Below are 18,298 nucleotides of genomic sequence, written 5' to 3' on the forward strand. Positions count from 1 at the left end.
GATTTTCAACTTCTCACGTGTGTCTCGATTCCGAGAAGCACTGCCGGATAGAAAGCTGACTGCGAAAAGTCGCTCTGGAATCATTCCCAACGTGACCCCACGCATGGACAAGGGAAAGGTGAAGAACGCGTTGCCATGGCTACCGCTTCCCCTCGTCACGGAGTAAGCGCGCTCAGGATCCGGAAGTGGTTCCGCGTGACCTCTCCGCAAGGAGGATGTGTTCTGTGCTGACGTTCATTGGAGGGTTTCCCTTAGAGACCAGAGCAACACAGGCAAAGGGGCGGTCCCGCGTGAGAGGGGCCCGCGGAACCAGTTGATTGGAGAAAAGGAGCCAGGACTGACCAATCGGAAGGAGCCACGCTTCGGGCATTGGACACCGCACCTGGACAGCTCCGATTGGTGCACTGCGGTCCCCCCCACGAGTCCCCATTGGGTACAGGTGGTGCGTGGTACGGCACGATTGGTGGATTCGTGTTTCCCGTCCCCCGCCCTCGAGAAGTGGGGGTGAAAAGCGGCCCGACCTGCTTGGGGGTAGTGGGCGGATCGCAAGGCTTGAGGTGTGAGGATCGAAGCCTGGCGTAGGAGGGGGGCGGAGGCGGCTCCTGCGATCAAAGGGGACTTGAGACTCACCGGCCGTGCGCCATGAGGGCCCTGTGGGTGCTGGGCCTCTGCTGCGTCCTGCTGACCTTCGGTGAGTGATCCTGGAGGAGCGGGCCCCCCTGGACGCCCCCCCTCCTCAAGCGCGGCCTCTTCTCGAAGGTTCTGGGGGCGTTGAGCTCGGGAGGGTGATTATAGGGCCTGTGCTTGGTCTGTGGGGTGTCCATTGCTTTTCCTCGAAAGAGGCTCAGGGGATTTCGTTTACTCTCTCCTTCCTCTGGAAAGATAAAAGGAGAACGGAGTCGTTTTAATCCCTTATACATCTCCTAGTATCCGCTCCTAGAGGGCTCAGCCTCCTCGCGGTGGGGCCTCCCTCGGGCTCGTGCCCCCCTCCCCGCCGTCCCCCGGGAGCATTGTGTGTGCCCTTTCCGGAGGACTTTTGTCAGATGCCGCAACCTTTGGCCATCAGAGTTTGAGGACCCCCCCCGCCCCCAGGCTTCCACGCCTCGCCAACGCGAGTTTCCTTTCTTAGCCGCTGGGCTGTGGAGCGTGAGGCCCGCGGGCAGCGAACCGGCAGTGTCAGCGTGTTTGACTCACTTTTGCTCGAGCTCCTTAACATCTTAAAATCTCTAAACGTCTCTTCGCTTTCTCAGGCTCCTGAGCCCTTCAGTTCCCCTCGCTAGGGGTTGCACAAATCCTTTTCGTGTTCTGACTTGTGGTATTGAAGGCCTAAGTTTTGGCATGGTCAGTTTGGAGGCCTAGTCTCGGCCTGCGGGCAACACGTGTGAATGTAGAAGGGGCCTGGAATCGAATCTGCTAAACAGTATTTATAAAGGATCCCAGGGCCGCCCTTTAGAAGTGATGGCTGCCTCCGTCTTTCAAAATCTCCTGGGAGACCTCAGTATCTGAACTTACATAAGAAATACGCTTACGTGGGTTTACACTGGATATTTAAACCAGTGGATCCATTCTTCCATCGCCCCCTCCCGTATTTGCCAAGTGAATTTTGCAGCCACTACACTGGCCCTGTTTGATCTTGTTTCTTCTGAGAAGTACATGAAGCAACGATGTTTAAGAGTTTTCTGGTGTTAAATCTGCCATCAGGGTCTGTCCAGGCTGACGATGAAGTGGATGTGGATGGGACAGTGGAAGAAGATCTGGGTAAAAGTAGAGAAGGCTCAAGGACAGATGATGAAGTAGTACAGAGGTTTGTGTTCTTCTGAAACTATACAGATAACCCGCTGGGAACTTGGAATACAGTAGCTTTTTTGTATCTCTTCTCAAAAGATCCAGATGAAGTTTAATACTCTGAATTTAAATAGAGAAAATGTTAGGGGTAGCAAGTGTGTGCATACATAGTAATGTCTCCTAACTTTGCCACTAAGAATGACTGGTCGAAATGAGATGAATTCCCTTGAAAACTATTTTGATAACTGTTTCAGAATGCTAGCACTATAGCCTTCCTAAGACCATAGAAAAGGCTTCTCCTTTGGTTTTATACCCGGTGTGTACACTTAGTAATTTTAAAAAGGAATTCTGTCAGTTGAGCAATGTTTTGATTTGGCTTCTTAGGACTTAAACTTTTGTAGACCCTTAGAAGCCAAAGTTTCCCAGGCAGAGGGTTCCCTGTGAGGGAACGTAAATGAGTGTGACTTTGCTTTTTAGGAGAGGGAAGTTGGGTTTATTTTTCTGACAATGTTTAACACAGAGTATTTCCAACTTGCTGTTAAAGGTAATGTACTACTGTGATAAAATAATAATGAGATGGTAGACTAGTAATGTAAAGGTTTGCATTTTAGCTTTTTAACCATTAAGACAACCTTAAGAGATCACTCTGCTCTCATCACAGATCCCATATTTTTGGAGGGAATTAAGTAATGCAGTATTAGTTGATCAAATTTATTTCCTTAGAGAGGAAGAAGCTATTCAGTTGGATGGATTAAATGCATCCCAGATAAGAGAACTTAGAGAGAAATCAGAAAAGTTTGCCTTCCAAGCCGAAGTTAACAGAATGATGAAACTTATCATCAATTCATTGTATAAAAATAAAGAGGTAAGCAACATGTGGTTATGATAATGTTGTTTTGTCTCCGTATGGTAGCTAACTTGTTAACTTTCATAGTGAATGTGCTGACATAGCAATTCCAAGCAAGTAGTTGGCAAAGTTTAAAAACCCAGTATGTACAAGAATCACTACTAGATACCTATTTGTGTGTGTTTGGGGGGAGGGGGAGGGTTGCTAAACATTTTCCCTTTTTTTTTTCCCTTTCCCCTCCAACTGTTTTCGTGGCCTGCTAAATAGTTGTGAGTCTTACGTTCAGTCATAACAAACTAAGCCTCGAGTATTGCATACAGAAAGATCATTAGGAGGGAAAATAGAGTATCAGCTACGCTCAGCAGTTCAGGTGTTCCTTGTAGTAGCTACAGTCCTTTGTGTAGAGAGCTGTGCCTGCTTTTACCAGGAGAGTAACGCCACCTCTGTACCATAGAAGTCTAGTCCTTGAAGAGTGCTTTTTCAGAGTAAAGAGTAGAAATAAAATGAGTTTGCCATTAAATTTAATGTCTCATGTATCTTGAGGCTAATCTAAGTGTGTATTAAATCTGGCTTCCATTTAGATTTTCCTGAGAGAACTGATTTCGAACGCCTCTGATGCTTTAGATAAGATAAGGCTAATATCATTGACTGATGAAAATGCTCTTGCTGGAAATGAGGAATTAACGGTTAAAATTAAGGTAAGCTTAGAACAATTTTCTTTTTAACTACAAAGAATTCTTAGAGATAGAGAATGCGTATCAGTCAAGATAGGCTAGGTTAGGAGCAATAACAATTCCCAAGTGTCGGGGACTTCAATCAGGGCTCAGCCAAATATGGCCTGTGGGTCAAATCTGACCTGCTGCCTGTTTTTATTTTTATATATATTTTTTAACATTATATTTTATTTTTTTCTTTGGCTGCGTTGGGTCTTTGTTGCTGCGTGAGGGCTTTCTCTAGTTGCAGTGAGCAGGGGGCTACTCTTCATTGCGGTGCGCAGGCTTCTCCTTGCGGTGGCTTCTCTTGTTGCGGAGCATGGGCTCTAGGTGTGTGGGCTTCAGTAGTTGTGGAGCGAGGGCTCAGTAGTTGTGGCGCACGGGCTTAGTTGCTCCGCGGCACGTGGGATCTTCCCGGACCAGGGCTCGAACCGGTGTCCCCTGCATTGACAGGTGGATTCTTAACCACTGCGCCACCAGGGAAGTCCTGCTTTTATAAATAATGTTTTTGGAACACAGCCATGCCCGTTTGTATATTATCTGTGACTGCTTTTGACAGAGACCGTATGGTCCACAAAGCCTAAAATACTCTCTGGCCCTTTTCCAGAAAAAGTTTGCCAACCCCTGGCTTAAATCATCAGTCATGGCTGCCTGTGGCCTTTGCTTTGCATCATCTCTATGACACAGGCTGATTGAGCAGCCACCATCTGAAGTGTAGCTGGTTGCCACAGTGCAGAGAAAGCTTGGAGGGGCTCGCATCAATTAAAGGCTCCAGCCTGAAAGCCACATTCCTGACTCCCACTTGCAGCTCCTCGGCCAGAGCTAGTCACATGGCCTTATCCAACCATAAGTGGAGGAAGTATATTCCTACTGTATTTCTGGAAGGCAGAGAGCTGGGAATGTTTAGTGAAGAACATTGGTCACCACAGATTTCAAAGACAGAAGTCATTCAAGTTTTGAATCCTTTTAATTTCTATCAAAGAAATAGGTGAAACATAGAATTTTATTTTTCTTGAATTTTTTTTCATAAATAGCTTGCCTTATTTAGGTCTGTCTCTGCCCTTTGACATTTAGACCAGTCCTTGCCCTCTTTATATGGATACTTTACCAAATACACTGAACTTAAAATTACTCTCTATAAAGATGCTTGTGCTTAAGATGTACGCTTTTTGAAAAGCCCATAAAATACTATATGGAGGAAAATATCTCAGTTTTGTTTTCTGTATTGAAATTGATGTGGTCCAAAGCTGGTAGTTTCTCAATATATAGCTCAGTATTTCCTTTTTATATCGTGAGTATTGAGCAAGTATAACTGTTTTGTTCTTGTCTTGGTTTTAGTGTGACAAGGAGAAGAACCTGCTCCATGTCACAGATACTGGTGTAGGAATGACCCGGGAAGAGTTGGTTAAAAACCTTGGTACCATAGCCAAATCTGGGACGAGCGAGTTTTTAAACAAAATGACTGAGGCACAAGAAGATGGCCAGTCAACTTCAGAACTGATTGGCCAGTTTGGTGTCGGTTTCTATTCTGCCTTCCTTGTAGCAGATAAAGTTATTGTCACGTCGAAACACAACAACGACACCCAGCACATCTGGGAGTCCGACTCCAATGAATTTTCTGTAATTGCTGACCCCAGAGGAAACACTCTAGGACGGGGAACGACAATTACGTAAGTATTACTAATTCCTAATGAGAATTAATAGTCGTAACGAGGATGTTGATTCTCCGGTTCTGGCTCTGAGCAAACGGCTTATTCTGGGCCTTAATTTCTTTGCCTATAAAAATGAGCAACTTGAACAGTTTTCACCACTTGAAGTATTCTGAGGTCTTGCTAAGGGCCGGACCCAGAGTTATGGTGGCTGCTGTCTATGGAGGGCTTGAAGGAGGAAGGGTTAGCTCTTCAGGGAGAAGGCAGATCGGAGGCCTCAGAAACAAGTGGCTTGTCCAGGTTTTCCAGGTAAGCAGGACTTAGAAAAGTGGTGTCAGTCTGTGGAGCATCATGGATAACGGCAGTGGCACAGCGTGTTTACAAGATTCAAGGAATTCCTTTCAGGTGGTGGCAGTTACTGATGGAATTTCTGATGAACTTTGTTAAAGTTTTCTGAAGGTGGTGTGGAGGATGGCAGGACTGGATGAGAAGAGACTCTTGGGGTAGCCTGGATAACGGTTGAAAACATGCCAAGATAGTAGCCAGGGTTGGGGGCGGGTTGGAGATCACAGGAACAGATAAAGGACTTGAAGAGAGTTAAGAAAGTTCTTTGGAAGAAAACGTCTCATTCGAGGATAGTTACTAGTTATTGAATTTGATATGGAATTCATTTTAAGCCAGTACCTATTGTTGGTGTCGACGAGACATATCTTATGCCCAGCGTCTCCTGGTGCTTGCAGCACTGTGAAGTGTGAGACAGACAGACAGACGACAGGGCAGCTTTCTGCCTTTTGTTTTTTTCTCCATCTTAGAGATAAAGAAATTCCAATTTAGAGGTCAATTGACTTGCCCAGTTCTGCCAAGTGAAAATGTGCCCACAGTCTTGATTTTTTTTCTTAATTCAGTTTAAAATTTTCTCAACATTAAGGATTTTTAAATATTCAGGTAGGAAACAAGCATACATCTATGATTTCAACCAATTTTCTTCATCCCAGAAGACATTCCCCATTTTCATTGTCAGAGATTTTCCTTTCATGAAACTAGACAACTGCATTTTAGTATTTTTACTAATTTACTGTTCTAAATTTACCTTCTCCTGCCTTTCACATCTCCTGATCTCTTTAGGAGACATCCCTAATAGTTATACCCCAGGGCCCTCTCTGTTAGGTGGTAGGAGAATACAGGTAAATCGCATCTTTTAACTAGAAAGAGAAAATGATGTCCCAAGAGGTGCTAATGTCTTAGGTTGCCAAGAGACAGGTGAGACATCTAGATGGACGCTCCATGTGAGCAAACATTTTGTTAATACTCCATTCCCAGAGCCTAACGCATGACTAGCAGGTATTGGTATGAATGAATAAGGGTCATCAGGATGGTTTCCTACGGTAGCATGGATGGTTGATCAGTAAATGAAATTTTACAACAGGTTCTCCTTTCCTTGGCAAAATTACCTTTTTTCTTTAAGCCCTCCTTCCCGACCATTCACTTAACAGATATCCATTTGAGTGCCTGTTACCTGCTAGGGTTTAGGGCTACAGTGGAGAATAAGACAGTTGCTGTCCCTACTTTCACATGGCTCATTCGACTAAGAAAGGAAAAACATGAGATAATTTCAGAGTAGCAAATGCCAGAAAGGAAGTTAAGGGATACCTCCCTTATCAGAAGGTCTTTCTGAAATGGTAATAAATTAGGTTCAGATATTCTAGGCAGCAAGCACAGCATGTTGGAAGTTCCAGAGGCAAGAGGCCCATTTGAGGAACTGAAAGTCTAGAATGGCCAAAGGGGAAAGGAGAGCAAAGGCAAGGAAGCGACAAGGTTAGGATCCTGCCCTGCATACATATGACTTTATCTTATATTTGACTAATAAAGTAGAAACCATCTGACAATTCAATTTCCTCCCTACTCCTGTCTGTGCCCCTAAATTAGCCACCACTGTACCCTTATGAGAGATTTAGTGAGGATTAAATGAGATCATGAAATTAGCATCCTGTAAATGCTGTAAAAATTGCCTCTGTCCCTCCTACTACCATGAGGGAGTATTCTACATTTCTCCCCAAAGCTAATCTCTGCTTCTCATCTGTTGTCTCTCACGCCACCTCCTCAGAGACTAAGCATAAATTGATGCCTGCCATGTCTTTTAAAGTCAGCCTTTCCTGAACACCTTCCTCTTTCCCATCAAAGTGTAAACGTATTGAAGTCTCTGGGAAAAGGAACAAAGGCAGGTGGTGCGATGCCCCATGCTGCTGTCAGACATGCACTCTCTTTTTCTCCCCCATCTACTGTTGAGCTTCTCAAAAAAGCATACTTGCCTTTGTTGCTACTTCACCTTCTGTTCACAGCTCAGCCCACTGTGTTTTGACTTTATCCACCATCTTTCCATTGAAATAAGTCACCAGTAATCCTTGTTGCTAAATCCAGTGGATTCAGGGTTATTTTAGTTGGTATGGCTCCCAGCAATGGGTTCTTTTTTTTTTTTTGTAGTTTTTCTCTTGTGTTTTCTACAGAATTTGCATTCTACTGCTCATACCTTAAAACAATCCATTCAGTACCTAGCTTCATCTTTTTAAACTTTCCGTTGCCTCAATGTTGATATTCTCTTTCTTCAAAAGTTCAGTTTCAGCCCTTTCCGTTATCCCATGTCCCGCATGCAGTCTGAACCACTGTCTTGGATCCAGGTTCCAGCTCCTCCTCAGGGTTCTCTAATCTATATTCTTAGTCCAGATCAGGAGTCAGCAAACTTTTTCTTAAAGGATCAGCTAGTAAATATTTTAAGCTCGTGGACTATAGGATCTGTCACATGTCACAACTTTCCTATTCTAGTTTGAAAGCAGCCATAGACAATATAGGATGAGGTTGTGTCCCAATAAAATTTCTTATGGGTGCCAGCCAGAGTTTGCCAACCCCTGGTCTAGATCTCTCTGCGGGGCCCTGGGCTCATATGTCTAATTGCTTCTTAAATACCTCTAACTAAGATGTCTAACCATCAGCTTCAATTTGCATCCAAAAGTGATGCAACTCTCCACTAACCCCAGATCACTAACATGTATGCTCCAAGACCAGAGATTTCGTCCCCTCACCAGGCTGTGTCATCATGTGCTGTCTACTTGTTGGCAGGTGCTACTAAACTATAAGCTTTTTGAGGCAGGGAGAGAACCATGGATACAACATTGCCCATATTTATTGGGAGCACAAACATCACGACTACCTGCTGTGTTTCAGAGTACGTTGTGATTATTATTCTTGGTGGATGGAGGAGGTGTTTGCAGAAGGGGTAGTAAGGAAGAAGAGGAAGCAGTGCTACAATTTTTGATATTGTAATTATCTAAGCCAGTGCTATCCAGTAGAACTTTCTGTGGTAGAAATGTTCTATCACTGCTCTGTCCAGTATGGTAGCCACTAGCTACATGTGACTATTGGAATGTGGCAATATAACTAAAGAACTGATTTTAACTTTTATGTAAATAGTCACATGTGACAGGTGGTTGCTGTTTTCTTGTCTAGTGCAAATGTAAACAATAGTTCAGATTAATTTTCTAGCTTTTTTTAAGGAACATGTTTTTGTTAGGGGTTAACTACAATAATCACTTGATTTCTAGAGTTGCTATCAGAGTGCATAAGATTCTACTTTTCTCCAGAATATTGCAGTGATTTCCCACCTTCAGCTAACTTAAGATTTCTGTTCTTCAAATGAAAACATCCAGCACATTGAGAAGGTTGAGAACATTTTCATTTTTTTACTTGGAACTAAGAATATTTTCCACCTGAGGGAGTGCAAGAAAGTTCTTCCTTTACCATACCCATATTAGGTATATTTAGCTCACAAACCTTTATCGGTGATGAGAGTTCTTAACATGGGTAACGGGGACATTGTTGGTTATACACAGAATTGCTGGCTATTATAGTCATATGAGTATTTAGACAAATTTATAGTCAGATCTTTTAAACCATCATGTCTTTCTCTAAACGTCTTACTTTCTTTGCAGCCTTGTTTTAAAAGAAGAAGCATCTGATTACCTTGAACTGGATACAATTAAAAGTCTCGTGAAAAAATATTCACAGTTCATAAACTTCCCTATTTATGTATGGAGCAGCAAGGTAAATCTGTAGGAATACAATGTATGTGTATTACCCTGGCACATATTCGAATATTTAACACTGAAAGAATGAACGTTAAATATGGTTCTTTCAATACAGGATACTCTCAGTGTTTTCTTACTGAAGATCGACTTTTTCAGCTGTAATTTTGTTTCATATCCTATAGATGAAATCAGAATTATTAAACAAATGAGTTCAACTGTAATTCTACTTTCTACTTCAACAGACTGAAACTGTTGAGGAACCCATGGAAGAAGAAGAAGCAGCAAAAGAAGAAAAAGAAGAATCTGATGATGAAGCTGCAGTAGAAGAAGAAGAAGAAGAAGAAAAGAAACCAAAAACTAAAAAAGTAAGTCTGGTTCATCTTCCTACTTAAAATATCGTTTAGGTTATAAAGTACCAAACCCATAGAAAAAGAGATCAGATTTGTTGTTGCCGGGGGTGGGGGGGTGTTGGAAGAAGGTACAAACTTCCAGTTATAAGGTAAAGAAGTACTAGGGATGTCACGTACAGCATGACAAGTAGAGCTAACGCTGCTCTGTGGTGTATAGGAAAGGTAAGAGAGTAAATCCTGAGAGTTCTCTTTATAAGGAGAAACTTTTCTTTCTTTGGTCCATTTTTTAAAATTGTTTATTCTTCTCATCTATACGAGACGATGGATGTTAACTTATTGTGGTGATCATTTCACAATATGTGTAATTCAACCTTTATGCTGTATGCCTAAAACTCATGCAGTGATGTGTATCAATTATATCTTGATAAAACCAGGGAGAGGGGAGAACTAAGGTAAAAAATATTGTTTAGCTTATGTTAGAAAAAACAGATGCAGAAAAAAAAAAAACACAGAAACCCAAATATGCACAGACCGATTTGAGGGTAAGCTTCAGTTCTTAATGGTCTTCTTTTTTCAATGAGTGAGTCCCTAGGCCCAGCTTTTAAAACCAAACTCTGTGTGTGCGCGCGCGCGCGCGCGTGTGTGTGTGTGCGCACACACACTCTAGACTCTCTCTCTCTCTCTCAAGTTTTAAGTAGCAAATGCAGATCATTTTTATGAAGAGTTCTCTAACTTCCATATATTGCCCAGGACTGATGGCTTATGATATGTTTTGAATTTTAAAAGCTTAAGAAGCTTTTTTGCATCTTCTTTTGTCATGCAGATATCAACTATAAAATTAGTTCTCTGGTCTTCTTAGGTAGTAGAGTAGGTAGAAGTAATGGTGGTGGATTTTGAGAAATATTTATTGTAAGATGTTGGATTTCTATAAGTCATGAAATAGAAATACGTAAGATGTATATCCTTCTAAACTCAAAACAGGTATTTTTACGAAATAACATTTTAGCTAGTTAAAAATAACTGAAAAAACCTTAATTGGATTGTTACCAATTATAATGAATAACCATTTGTCTTTGTTGTATTAAAATAACAGTCTTAAGTGTTGACAGAAGTACTTTTTAAAATTTTTTTTGATCCAGTTGGCAAGAACCATACTACAGTATAGGTACCCTTTGGTGCTTCCGTATATTAATACTTTTTTGAAATGTTCTAAAGCTGTGGTTACTATAGTATAACTATTGATACTACTGGTATATCTGCTAGGAGAGACTAATCAAATACTGTAACTTCAGGTTGAAAAAACTGTCTGGGATTGGGAACTTATGAATGATATCAAACCGATATGGCAGAGACCGTCGAAAGAAGTGGAGGAGGATGAATACAAAGCTTTCTACAAATCATTTTCAAAGGTAAATGTTATTTTAGAATAATGTGATAATGAAACATTACTAAATCAAAAATATGCTGAAAAATAGTTTTATTACTATTTGAACACAACTGGTTTCCTTTTTAATCCTGTGTATTTTATATTATGCATTAAAAAAATTTTACTCTGGGGCTTCCCTGGTGGCGCAGCGGTTGAGAGTCCGCCTGCCAATGCAGGGGACACGGGTTTGTGCCCCGATCCGGGAAGATCCCACATGCCGCGGAGCGGCTGGGCCCGTGAGCCATGGCCGCTGAGCCTGAGTGTCCGGAGCCTGTGCTCCGCAATGGGAGAGGCCACAACAGTGAGAGGCCCGCGTACTGCCAAAAAAAAAATAAAATAAAATAAAAAAAAATTTTTACTCTGAGAAGGAATCTGTAGGCTTCACCAAATTGCCAAGTGGTCTGTGCTACAAAAAGATTTAGAACTGCCTACTAGATACATGCTTGATTTCTACTACAGAACCTGTAAGACCTAAAACCATGTTATTGAATGACTTTTAACATAATATTGAAGAGCTTGTTTACAACATCAAACATTTCTTTTGAGGTCATATGCCTAGGAATAATTACTAAATCTATTTCCTTGCCAATGTTTTGTTTTACTGATCATTTCTTGTAACTCTTAGAATCCAAAACTAGCATTGACTAAAATTGTTTCAAGTTAACGTTTCCTCAAACATCTTGCACAAAAGAGAACAGTTTAATGGACTTAGCACAGAAAACTTAAGTAGTTTTATGGACTTAGCTAGAGAAAACAGTTTTATGGACTTAGCTAGAGAAAACTTAATATTCTGTGATTGTATTTGTTCTTTGCTCTATTCCATCTGCTGATTCGTTACTTAACCTTTGTTTTCCTTACCTTAACATCCAACCATCCTTTCAGCTTTACTTCCAAAAACTTTCCCTCGGTTCTGCCTCTACTTTCATTCCCGTGAACTCGAAAGTCCTAGTGCATATGTAAAGGTACTTTCGTCTCAAGCAGCTATATTAGAAATATGTGAGCAGTGTGTGATTTTAAGTCTTTTAGAGGCTACATTTTTTTATAGTTGAAACAGGTGAAGTTAACTTTTAATAATATATTTTATTTAACCCAACATACCCAACAGTGTTATTTCACCAGGTGATCATTATAAAAAATTGAGTTGTTTCCTTTTTGGTTTTTTTGTTTGGTTGGTTATTTTGTGAGGTGTGTGTTTTACACTAACCAGCACATCTCAGTGTGGACTAGCTACATTTCAAGTGTCCAGTAGCCATATGTGGGTACGGTAATGTATAATGCAGGAAATTTCTGTCCTTACGCTTTATAGCTATTTACATACCTCTTTTTATCCCCTGCTGTTCCAAATTTCATGGAAGAATCCTGTTCCTGAGTACTTTTTTGGTTGAACAGTACACTCATGAAATGTTGTATATTATTTTGTCATTTAGGCAGGGCGGTGGTTTTCCTGTCCTGTTCTCTCACATGTGTGGAACCTAGACTCATCCATCCTTCCCCAGGTTTAGGCGATAGAGTAATATTATTGACAGTCATCATCAGAACAACCATGTACAGCCAGCTAGAAGTGCAATCTTAATTGTTTCTTCTTCCCTCCTTGCCCCCCACCTTCACTTTTTTGGTAAGGGTACTTTTTTGTTAGTTAAATGTTAAACTGAATGTGTACGACATAATAAATCGCTTTTTCCTGTGCCTTTTGAATCGCAAACCGCTTTTTCCTGTGCCTTTTGAATGACTAAGATACCAACTTTCTAGGAAAGCGATGACCCCATGGCATATATCCACTTTACTGCTGAAGGGGAAGTTACCTTCAAGTCAATTTTATTTGTACCCACATCTGCACCACGTGGTCTGTTTGATGAATATGGATCTAAGAAGAGCGATTACATTAAGGTGGGTTTTTAATGATATAAACTGAGTTTAAAATTTCAAAGTATGATTTCCAGAAAGTCACCTTTTTTTTGGTTTCTGCTTAGCTGTATGTGCGCCGAGTATTCATCACAGACGACTTCCATGATATGATGCCCAAATACCTGAATTTTGTCAAGGGTGTTGTAAGTATCTGGAGATTAATGGGGGAAGAGGGGATTAGAGTGGGGGTCTGGAAGTGGCGTTTTCTTTGGGTTGGTTGGTTTTATTTTTTTCGAGTGTCTTTATTGCTAACTGGACTTTGTTTTGCCACCTGAAGGTGGACTCAGATGATCTCCCCTTGAATGTTTCCCGTGAGACTCTTCAGCAACATAAACTGCTTAAGGTGAGTGTCTCTGGGAAGAGACCGGCCGCCTTGCTCTTTGGTTGGGCCTCAGAGAACAAGATTCCATTAGTGGAGTTCCCAGGTTTTGAGACTAGTCCTTGGCTTTTCAGATAAAGAACTTAATTTTACTCTGGAATGATCAAATCCTGAGAATCTGATTGTTTTCCCCCCAACATTTTATAATAAAAAATTTTCAAACATACAGAAAAGTTGAAAGAGCAGTGAATACCCATATATGCCCACTACCTGGTCTTAAAGTTAGAATATAAACATTAAAACAATCTTGTGACTGTTTCCAGGGACAACTTAGTTTCTGCTCCATCTGACATAGGAGTACTCACCATTCCCTGCCCCTTGATAAATACCAGCATCTGTATCTTTCACCACTACTCCCCTGCTACCTTACGTATTGTATGTTCTCAAAAGTTTGCAATGAGCTTTTGTAAAGTTACTCTTTAATTTTGTTTAGGTGATTAGAAAGAAACTTGTCCGTAAAACCCTGGACATGATCAAGAAGATTGCTGATGAGAAATACAATGATACTTTTTGGAAAGAATTTGGTACCAACATCAAGCTTGGTGTGATAGAAGACCACTCAAATCGAACACGTCTTGCTAAACTGCTTAGATTCCAGTCTTCTTATCATCCAAGTGACATTACTAGTCTAGACCAGTATGTGGAAAGAATGAAGGAGAAGCAAGACAAAATCTACTTCATGGCTGGGTCCAGCAGAAAAGAGGTGAGGTGAACTTGAACTGGTCCTGGTATGTAGCTGGGCATTTATAGCCAACTCTTGAGGGAAAAAAAAAAGGAAAACTTACTTAAATTATAAACTGAAGTGGTTATGAGGCCTGTCAGTCACTGATAGGAAGAAAGTCATTTATATTCTCTGCACCTCTTAATTCTCCACCTGTAAAATGGGGTTGCTGGTATTACATAAATGTAGCTACTAGGATGAACAAATATACCAAGGCCAGACTTGGAAATTTTCGTTACTTTCTTAATTTTGTAGGCTGAATCTTCTCCATTTGTTGAGCGACTTCTAAAAAAGGGATACGAAGTGATTTATCTCACAGAACCTGTGGACGAATACTGCATTCAGGCTCTTCCTGAGTTCGATGGGAAGAGGTTCCAGAATGTTGCCAAGGAAGGAGTGAAGTTTGATGAAAGTGAGAAAAGTAAGGAGAGTCGTGAAGCAATTGAGAAAGAATTTGAGCCTCTGCTCAATTGGATGAAAGATAAAGCCCTCAAGGACAAGGTATTCTAGAAATTAGAAATTGTGAAAATTCTAGCATCTTCATTTTAAAAAATGTGTTGTGTCAGCAAATTAAACTTTGCAGCTGGTACTTTTGTAACCATTAAAAGTTGTACAGAACAACATTTAATATTGTAGTTAAGTTATTGGGAGGCTGAGCTTAAAATTTATGAACTACAAAGAATTGAAAGGATAAGTGTTATCCTGCGGGTGGGTATATTTCTTCCCTTTGTAATTGAAAGTTTTCCATAATTTAATACTGTCTTTGTAATAGCTTACATTTTTACCGATTAAACTTAAGTTTTAAATGTTTTTAAAAGTTGATGTTTAAGTATCTATGACTGAAAAATTCAGATTATTAAATGAGTTTCCTAAAAATCTGAGTGAGAGGTACTTTTCTGATCTGCCTCCGTTTATGATCTTAAGCGGTGAGCCCTTAAGGAGTTGAAATGCAATTACTTCACGACCTTAACTGTTGATATTTATATATCTCTAACTTTTGGTTTCCTTATCCTAAGATTGAAAAGGCTGTGGTCTCTCAGCGCCTGACAGAGTCCCCATGTGCCCTTGTGGCCAGCCAGTACGGATGGTCTGGCAACATGGAGAGAATCATGAAAGCCCAAGCATACCAGACCGGCAAGGACATCTCTACAAAGTAAGCATCCTCAGGGAAGTCTTGTACAGCCGTCCTTTAGAAGATAATGGCAGCTTCTATACAAAGAACTGAGGTGTTTTAAGTGTCTGTTGTATATTAGACAAGTTTACAAAGGGATTAGATTGCTACATTAGATTGCTAAAGAAAAGGTCTTGAGGTTGTGATTTATTTTATAGTATTTTATCTACAGATGGAAATTTTCTTAATCTGTTACACATAATGTCTTTTGGCATTAGATTATATGCTTGGCCTGGTATCTGGACTTCTTTTACATTTTTAGATAATAGTTACAGATGAAGTTAATGACACTTATTTTTCTTAAAGGCGTTAAATCCTTTTAATCACCTCTTTCACCCCCAACAAGTATGCTCCACAAAATAAAGGGTAGAGGGTGCACAAGTTAACGAGTATTTGAACTCAAGGGCCAAGTACTGGAGGTACACTGGATCTTTGGTACCCTTTATTTTCAAGAAATATGTATTTCAAGTTTTTATTTTAATGTTACAACAATAGCTTTGAAAATGACTTCTTCCTTGTTTTTATTCTCTTCTACTTGGAGTATCTTCTTATTAGCTACCTAATAATCATCATACATTTTTTCCCCAGGCCTACCTTAAGGATTCTTCTCCTAAGTGTAGTTTCCATTGTCACAATCCCCAAACTCCATTTAAAAATATATCTATAATTCATAATTAGCGTGACTCACCAATGTGTAATATTTATAAAATAAATTGTGACATTCAGACTAGTCAGGATGACAAATCATAATCCTCTAAGACTTGCGTGTATGATAGGTTATACCAGGATGTAGGGAGAGGGGCTTCACCCTGTCCTCGGCATGCAGCTATAGGAGGGAGAACAGTCACAGGGGATGGTAGGATGCTAATGACAATGAAGGTATACTCAGAGGCATTGCAGCTGACTTCAGAGAAAAGAAGCAGTTTTTCTTAGAACCATATAGGTTGAGGCATCGTGGAGAAGGTGTTACTTGAGCAGCACCCAGAGGCTGTTCTGTTCCAGAACTCTGGGGAGACACAGATGCAATTAAGATAGTGAATACATTAAGAGGGGGTGAACAGGACATTAAATCAGTTCATCCACTCAACAAAGGCACTTGGGATTCATCAGTAAATAAGAGTTCATTATTGTACTCTTTCATCTAACCACACATATAAAGCATGATGTAACAATATATAAGCATGTCGATTTTTCAAAAAGTTGTTCTCTGTAATTATGTGAGTTAGTAATAGAGTATGGGAAATGCATGGACCCTAAAATTCGATATGTTTACTTTGTAACAGTTATTATGCCAGCCAGAAGAAAACATTTGAAATTAACCCCAGACACCCACTGATCAGAGACATGCTTCGACGAGTTAAGGTGAGCAGTATCATAGCCATACTCCTTTGTCTCTTAATTTGACTACTTTGGACCCTTTAATATTAATCAGGTGTGACTTCTTCCATTTCAGGAGGATGAAGATGACAAAACAGTTTCAGATCTTGCTGTGGTTTTGTTTGAAACAGCAACACTGCGGTCAGGATATCTTTTACCAGACACTAAAGCATATGGAGATAGAATAGAAAGAATGCTTCGCCTCAGCTTAAACATTGACCCTGATGCAAAGGTTTGAAGTAATTTATTGAATGTTTGAATCCCCAGTGTCACGCACAATGCTAGAAATTAATGAGAAGCTCCCCGCCTTTTACATCCTTTTTTTGTCTGTCTCCCTTTGTTAGCGTGATTGTTAACTCTAATTAGAGGGTTGACTCTACAGTTCTGGATAAACTGGAGTGAGGTTAATTATGATCTTATACATTTAAATGAGCAAAGTGAAAATAGATCCAAGGTGTTCAATGCATTAATGGGCTCATAAATGTTCCCCTTAGGTGGAAGAAGAACCAGAAGAAGAACCTGAAGAAACAACAGAGGATACCGCAGAAGACACAGAGCAAGACGACGACGAAGAAATGGATGCAGGAGCGGATGAGGAGGAACAAGAAACAGCAAAGGTAGAACAAACCAAGAATGGGACTTGCATTTTCAGTTCTTGCAAAGTTAAGACTGTTACAGAAGTCAAGAAATAAATAGTCATCTAATTATCAAATTCAAAAGCTGGAGCAAATCCCTTTTTTCTTTATTTAAAGTGTGTACTTTGATCTTCCCACTTCCTTTATTCCCTTAGGTTAGCCATCCATTCTTGAGATGTTATTAAGCAGATTGTTCCTTAGCCCACGGTGCTTCTGTGTTCTTTGCCACTTGCTTCTGCCTTAACTCTAGCAACATTAGGCTATTTTAAATTTTTGACTGTTTGTGTTCAAGGACTGTTGATCTTGTTGTTGGGCTCTAAGTTATTTTGCAGATTAACAAGGTGAGGTTCTAGCCTACAGCTCAAGTTAATGGATAGGCTGGGTCCATTTCAATTGTTTTTTCCATACATGAACCTTCTGTGAGCTAAGGTTTGTTGTGCTGGTTTTTAATGTCTTCTGATTTTTCTGTTTTTCACAGAAATCTACAGCTGAAAAAGATGAACTGTAAATTACACTGTCGCCGTTTGGATCCCGTATGAAGAAGGAATGTGAAATTTCAGTCATTTCTTTTGGGAGAGACTTGTTGTGGATGCTCCCCCCAGCCCCCTTCTCCCCTGCACTGTCAAATGTTGGGATTTTGGGTCACAGGAAGAAGTGGGTTTTTTAGTTGAATTTTTTTTTAACATTCCTCATGAATGTAAATTTGTACTATTTAACTGACTATTGGTGTAAAATCTTGTCATGTGTATAAAAATAAAAAAGATCCCAAACATTCAGTGTCTTGCCTGCCTTTTCATAATTCGATTGTTTTTCCTTCCAGTTTTATTGTGATGTAATTGACATACAGCACTGTATGAGTTTAAGGTGTACAGCACAGTGACTTGCGTACATCAGGAAGCGATCACAATAAGTAGTGAACATCCATCGTCTCGTATAGATAGAAAATAAAGGAAAAATATTTTTTAGATCATGTGTCTTGGGTTTTCTTCCTTTCAAAAATAATTCATAGTTACTAAAGAAAAGTGGTTTTTTAAAATTATCTTTAAAAACCACCCATAGAAAGAAGACATACTCTTCCTTACAGAAGAATTCCAGATAATACATGTAGAAGCTCCCCTTTCTAGGAAGTGGAGCTTAATCCTTTTCTTTTTCAATGTGGGCTGGATTTAATGACTGTCTTCCGGAGTATGGAAAGGAGAAAACAGTAACTTTCTATAGAGAAACTTGGCAAGTGCTACCTTAATAACCAAGTGATCAAGGT

At 40.3% G+C, this 18,298-nt stretch overlaps 1 protein-coding gene across 1 annotated transcript; it reads left to right on the forward strand.

Annotated features, from left to right (window-relative positions):
- The first annotated feature begins 530 nt into the window (after window positions 1-530).
- HSP90B1 (heat shock protein 90 beta family member 1) lies at window positions 531-18,005 on the forward strand. Its single transcript, XM_060025496.1, has 18 exons — window positions 531-691; window positions 1,702-1,804; window positions 2,509-2,650; window positions 3,214-3,330; window positions 4,684-5,015; window positions 8,978-9,089; window positions 9,316-9,438; window positions 10,716-10,832; window positions 12,599-12,736; window positions 12,820-12,897; window positions 13,032-13,097; window positions 13,567-13,836; window positions 14,110-14,355; window positions 14,871-15,007; window positions 16,309-16,387; window positions 16,479-16,634; window positions 16,897-17,019; window positions 17,516-18,005. The coding sequence occupies exons 1-18, from the start codon at window positions 643-645 to the stop codon at window positions 17,543-17,545; spliced, it is 2,418 nt and encodes an 805-aa protein (XP_059881479.1). The 5' UTR covers window positions 531-642; the 3' UTR covers window positions 17,546-18,005.
- The last annotated feature ends 293 nt before the right edge of the window (window positions 18,006-18,298 follow it).

Source organism: Delphinus delphis, chromosome 11, assembly GCF_949987515.2.
Source record: "Delphinus delphis chromosome 11, mDelDel1.2, whole genome shotgun sequence".
Lineage (NCBI taxonomy): Eukaryota > Metazoa > Chordata > Mammalia > Artiodactyla > Delphinidae > Delphinus > Delphinus delphis.

What these genes read in the sequence shown, in the direction of transcription:
- HSP90B1 (XM_060025496.1), top strand. Translation starts at nt 643, where the DNA reads ATGAGGGCCCTGTGGGTGCTGGGCCTCTGCTGCGTCCTGCTGACCTTC. An exon ending in AGAAGAGCGATTACATTAAG is followed by an intron (nt 12,737 to 12,819) that starts GTGGGTTTTTAA and finishes GTTTCTGCTTAG; the next exon opens with CTGTATGTGCGCCGAGTATT. An exon ending in ACATTGACCCTGATGCAAAG is followed by an intron (nt 16,635 to 16,896) that starts GTTTGAAGTAAT and finishes TGTTCCCCTTAG; the next exon opens with GTGGAAGAAGAACCAGAAGA.